Source organism: Diachasma alloeum, unplaced genomic scaffold, assembly GCF_001412515.2.
Source record: "Diachasma alloeum isolate Michigan unplaced genomic scaffold, Dall2.0 Dall_scaffold_00856, whole genome shotgun sequence".
Lineage (NCBI taxonomy): Eukaryota > Metazoa > Arthropoda > Insecta > Hymenoptera > Braconidae > Diachasma > Diachasma alloeum.
This window is the reverse complement of record NW_021680977.1, coordinates 120441-126543: the sequence shown is the minus strand read 5'-3', so window position 1 is coordinate 126543 and position 6103 is coordinate 120441. Positions and strand designations below refer to the sequence as shown.

Here is a 6103-nt window from a genome sequence, read left to right as displayed (position 1 = left end):
CGCATGAGCGCTCCATTGTCTTCCAAAATCGCTTTTCTTTAAAAAAAAAAAACAAGAGTTTTCATGACTATTTATTTTTTTATTAAGACAAAAAAAACATACTTCACCATGAAATAAGTATTGAGTGAGCTACGGTTGTTCAAAGTTTCAGCGGATTGAGAACGTCTGTATTGGGTAGCGCACTGAACGGCGGGGACAGCGCGCGACTTCATAAAAAAATTAATATCTCAACCATCAGTGAATGTCATTAAACAAAATTTTGACACAGCTTTCTCAGCAATATTTCCCACAACATATAATTTTTCAAATTTTTCAGGGTGGAACTATCACGGTTTTTCTAGTTGCTTATTTAAAAAGTTGCAATAATATTTACTTTTTCCGAGTGATATATTTTTTTAAATACCAACCATCCTTTCCGAACAATAAAGCCCTTTTGAGGTTCCCACATAAAATGCGTAGTTATTGAGATATAAATGTTCACAAGTTTGCGAATTCCTTACTCAACTAAATTCGCCGTTGAAATAGCGTGGAACGCCTCATATGCATTTGATCAGTGATTAATGAATCCTCTCTTCTTATTGATAAATGAATGAATTCTTCAATAAATTCTTTAATTCTAAATAAAATCCTCTTCTCCTGTCAACTTAAAGAGTAGATTGTCTTTATCGACTCAATGACTTTTACTGTGTGAAAATGGAACTTTTTTATTTTCAGAATCAGTGTTAATATATCCAGGATACAAAACCATCAAGCTACAGGCTTTAGTTTCTGTTATTATATTCGACCCTTCATTAGCGCAATAGCAAAACGGTCGAGTCAAACATTCAATTTTTTCAATCATACAAATATCTGAAGAATGAATGGTGTTGAACGAAAATTTCAAGAAACCTTTTCTGTCGTCATATAAAATATCCCAGAAAAGATGTCTATCGTTTTCATCTAAACCGACTCATATCAGTCCCGCAAGAATGGCAAACATGAACAACAAAGAAATGACTGTACGCAAACAATTCCACACGTTTATAACTAAATTAATCTTAAAAATCATTATAAATAATATTATAGTATATATTTCAATATTTCGACAATCCAAATTTCGATGGGATGGACGTCTTAAGGTACAGCAACAAATTACTCTAACATTTTTCCTAAATATCTCATATGTCAATTGTAAACCAAAGACTTAACGAACTACGTCCTCAATTGAATATACAAGAGAAACATACAAACTAAAATCGGCAGTGATTCTTCTGGTTAAACTCAAAAAAGTATCCTAATACTTTTCAACAGTCCTAAGTGGGTCATTGACCCCAGTCTTACGTGATTATAAAATTCTATAAACATCATTAACAATTAATTAACGATTGAACAAACGAACGCACGTCGTCGAGTGCTTCGACCTCCTCTCACAAAGTGAAAACATTTTTCACTAATATTACTAATTCATAGTCTATGTCTATACATAAATACAGAGAACTTAAATAATGTGCATAATAAAACTAATTGATATGCATTTTACGATTACAATTAAAATTCGGGATTCAGTTTCTGTACATGCAAGTACGTTTACATATTTTTGATTTATGTATAATATATTGTTTGAATAAACGGCTAGGAGTGTTATGAAGTGTCTGTGGTAAAGTAGGGATGCTGAAGAGCCTGGGATGCGGTTAATCTGATGTGGGGATCGAAGGTGAGCATTTTAAATATGAGATCGATTCCAGCGGGACTCAGCTCCGGAATCACGATGCGAAGTGGTGTTGCTATTCTTTGGGGAAATGCTGTATAACTCAGGGAGACGTTCTTCGGCCATGCTTCTTGAGTTGGTGTTCCAATAATTCTGATCAATCGGAAAAAAAAATTATTGACATCAATAAATTTTAATCATTTTTATAACGATAACTTCGTCAATGTGAGTTCTTTTATGTGTTTGTTTTCTAATTTCTACGGCTTGAAAAAGCTAATATATTTAGCAAAATGTTTCTTCTACAAATTGAGTCCCAAAATTGCAGATATTTTTTCCGCACCAATTTATGAAATATGCATCGTCAAAAATTGAAAAACATTGAAAAATATTCACTCATTTGGGGGATAATTGTATGAATAATAGCAATTTTCGGTCATTTTCAGTACTTATCCCAGTGAGAATAATAATAACCGCCGAATTACGGCGAAAGACAAACTCTAATTGTCGCCAACTTCCTTTTATTTTATTGACAATTTTTGGTGAAAAAATTTCAGATTAAAAAAAATTGGCTTTTTTTGTAATTAATGATTGAAAAAAAAAGTTTTCTCGTATAAACCCCGTCAAATTGAAGATAATGCTATTTAAACAAGACGAAATTAGCTGCGTAGGATTCGAATTTCAAAAAAAAATTGTAATTCTTATTGTAGACATTTTTTACAAAATTTTGAGAAAAAAACCTCTGTAGCTCAAAAATTGGAGACCCTGAATTACTTCTAACATTTTGAACGTCTGCGAGGAAAACGAACAATAAACAATTGATTTTTCTGCACTAATTATTCGTTTTAAGATATATATAATCCATCTTCAATGCATGAGAAATCTCACTGCGATAGCCCGCGACTTTCAAAACTATAGTAGTCTCCCCTTAAAAATGCCTGAGCATTAGTGTTTTTATCTGATTGTTAACGAAAATTTTCTTAAAATAACTTGATATCCAGGTTTATTTGCTCACTAGATTTCCGTTTGATAAAGTTTTAAGATTTGGAGAGTTTCACTGGAAGCTAGAAACTTTTGTTCTCCGTGCTCAAGTGAATAAACCAAGAGGAAACGTAAACGAATCACAGGAGGGAGAAAATGTAGATTATGTGCTAGCCATCAATCTTTTTGGTGACATGATTAACAAGGTCAAGGAATGATTCAAACTATAGATAATTGAGATGGGTGATGCATTACGTAAAATTAATAAAATTGAAGAGATATACCTCTTCATTAATAACTCACTTAAAAATGCGATCAAGCTGATCTCCTTCACTGCTCCCAGGAAACAACGGTTTCAGTGTATTTAACTCTGCCAAAATGCACCCAACTGACCATAGATCCACAGGAGTAGCGTAGGCACATCCCAATAGTACCTCTGGAGCTCTGTACCACAGAGTAACGACCTATAATCACAGACGAAACTATTGAAAGGAATACAATGAACTCAGTGATGCAGTGGATTTGCAAATATTTGCAGTTCTATCTCCAAATATGTCGTTAAATAATGAAGGTCATTAAAATGGATCAGAGGACCTCTTCATAAATAATCCACTTTTAAAAAATCCGGTGTAACGATTATTGAAGTTTCTATTCCGTTTATCAAGTAATGTAATATGATGTCTATGTATATTTTTTTATGTATTGTAATCTTTTGTTTACAGTAATTGCAAAAAAAGAGAAATTCATTTCTTACTGTAATAAAAAATACATATACAACATAGTATATATGTATATAATACATAATGTATGTACTATACATATATTTTTTTTATACTTCAATTTTTTTATTATAGCTTCCAAACTCTTAAGAGGGTATATTCAGCTTGAATTTCTTTCAATTGTAAAAAAAAATACATAGTGCTATAAAAAATATATATATACTATAGTATATATGCAAACAGAACATAATACATCCCTAACAATAAAAAAGAACGCAAAACGCAAAGAGAAACGAAGAAGAAAATGAAGAGGATTATGACGATCCCGAATAAATTATTCAACAATTGAATTCTCATTCTGAAAAACTTTGTTGAAACCATTCATTTTTCCTGCATTATTATTGAGATGAAAATTAATGACTCTTACAGATGATAATTCATAACTCTTACAGAACAAAATAGACTGTCAATCCTTATTGGAACGTTTAACGTTGAGAGTCCCGCTCTTACATTCCAAATCACGTGCATTATTCTATCTCCCTCTACCCCCCTCGAATTTAAGGTTGCACTCGCCGCTTTATAGACTGACAAATGCTGTTAACGATCTAGTTAGTTCTGATACCGACATTGATGTCTATACGGATAATATAACTGTCATTGCATCGAAAGTGTACAAATATCTATTAAGTACAAGGCATTAACACTCTGTTGATTACACATAATTCGTCTGCTGTTTTTATTTTTGATTCATATGTATATATGTTATGTAGTGACCCTGTCATTGGCCATTTGGCTGTTGGGTCTATACGAATCAATAAAATGAATGAATAAATAAATAAGATAGTCAGAAACGGTAAGGTTTTAGTATTCTGGAACCCATGCAAAACAATACGCGCCCTGTTCTCGTTCTTAAAAAATATTCAGGTTTCTCTCCTCCAACCTCTTCAAACTTCTACATTATTTGGCGAATAGCTCCTGAACGGCGAGACTTAGTGAATAGGATTAAAAGATCTTATTCATAGTCGAGTCAAGTCAACTCAACTCAAGTATTAGCCAAAAATGAAGAAAAAGTAGGGAAGAGTGGGGCAAAATAAAACAGTCGACAAATGACTGTTTGAAGCAATTTAAGCAAAAAAAAATTTTTTTGTTAAATTTTTTTTTCATTAACTTTTTTTATTATTGTGAGTACTGATGGAACTAATAATTTTCTATTCGTCTTATAATTCAATTGATTAGATTAGGCCGAGTACACTTTTCGTTTTTCATTCGAGTGAAATTCAGCATCACATTTTCCTTTTTCCCCCTTTGAGTATCCCCCTGAGCCTTCCTCTGGACTTCGGATTTTGCGATTTCATTTTGTTTTCAATTAATCCATTGACAAAATCTTCTCCCGTCAAAACTTCTCAATAATTTTTCATCCTACTGAATGGGAAATTATTATTCTCACTAGTACTCTCAAGAATAAAGAAAAGCTAATAAATAAAGGTTAATAAAAATAAATATTTAACAAAAAAAAATTTGTTTTGATTGAATTGCGTCAAACAGTTATTTCTCGATTGTTTCATTTTGCCCTACTCTTCCCTCAGAGATTTCACCCGTTCTTTTACCAAATTTTATCTCTTTAAAAGTATTTCTGCAATGAGGGATATAATCCAAGCCCAGACTTCCCTCCCCATTCATAAAAAAACCTCTTCATTCTTCATAATACTAAAGAACTAAGGCAAACCAGAGCGAAAAATACTCACAACAGAAGTCAGTCTCATCTCAAAATCGTAAGTCTTCGCCAATCCAAAGTCCGCGATCTTGATCCTGCCTTCGGACGTTACAAGGATATTCTGTGGTTTCAAATCCCTATGAATGATCCTATGACTATGTAAGAAATCAACCCCAAGCAGGATTTCCCTGGACATTTGTTTGGCCAAAGCGGGTGGCATTCCAGCTGGTGGACAAGCAGAGATGAACTTGGCGAGGTCCCTGTCGACGTGCTCGAAGACAAGCCACAACGTAAGTCCTTTGTCAGGTCTATCAGTCCGTCTAGTTCTCTCGCCCCTGTCCGGAGGCTGGAGGTAATTTCCCTGGCAGACGTCCAGAAGTCTGACGATATTTGGATGCTCAAACCTTTCGAGCTGCTTCAATCCTGCGATTTCCCTCAACGTGGATGTGGGGAGACCATCCTCAGTCAGAGAAACACGCACCTTCTTCAGTGCAACCACCTGACCGCTCGATACGTCCTTAGCCTTGTAGACAGTTCCATAAGCTCCATCACCGATTTGCGATAACTCCTGATAGTGCGCGTGTTCACCGACGAAGGAAGACTCCAGGGACCCTTCGGCCTTTCTCCCCATGCTGGATTGCACGAGGCCAAGGGTTCCCGAAGTACTCGGGACAGCTTCCTCAACTTCCAGCCTTCTGTCGTTCCTAGGAGTTGTGTCGAGAGTCTCTTCCGCTAGGAGATCCGGTTCCTCTCCTTGGGGACTCTCTTGAGGTTCTCGTTCTTCTTGTAGTTTTGATCTCTTTTCCAGTGGGGGGGTTCCTGGGGGAGGCTCCGAGCTTGGCAGCCGGCGTCTCTCGGCCATCACAACATTTTTTTTTAGTGGATCTACCTGGAAAAACGTTCAATATGCAGAGGATGACGCATCGGGTAAGGGGAGTAAATAATGAGGTGAATTAAGCATATCCAAGTACTTTGGGGGCGTCCATTAATTACGTGACACTTTGG

The 6103-nt window shown here is 35.2% G+C and overlaps 1 protein-coding gene across 1 annotated transcript; it reads right to left on the bottom strand.

Moving 5' to 3' along the window:
- Positions 1 to 688: 688 nt before the first annotated feature.
- On the bottom strand, positions 689 to 5981 carry LOC107044965 (cyclin-dependent kinase 4). The gene is made up of 3 exons (XM_015267047.2): positions 5130 to 5981; positions 2969 to 3129; positions 689 to 1840 (listed from the first exon to the last, which is right to left on the bottom strand). Exons 1-3 carry the CDS (start codon positions 5958 to 5960, stop codon positions 1621 to 1623), a joined length of 1212 nt encoding a protein of 403 aa, XP_015122533.1. The 5' UTR covers positions 5961 to 5981; the 3' UTR covers positions 689 to 1620.
- Positions 5982 to 6103: the final 122 nt, after the last annotated feature.

Excerpts from the sequence above, each read along its gene's own strand:
- LOC107044965 (XM_015267047.2), bottom strand. The coding sequence starts at position 5,960 with ATGGCCGAGAGACGCCGGCTGCCAAGCTCGGAGCCTCCCCCAGGAACC. Across the intron at positions 3,130-5,129 it reads AGATGAGACTGACTTCTGTT|GTCGTTACTCTGTGGTACAG; the intron begins GTGAGTATTTTT and ends CTGTGATTATAG. Across the intron at positions 1,841-2,968 it reads CAGCTTGATCGCATTTTTAA|AATTATTGGAACACCAACTC; the intron begins GTGAGTTATTAA and ends CCGATTGATCAG.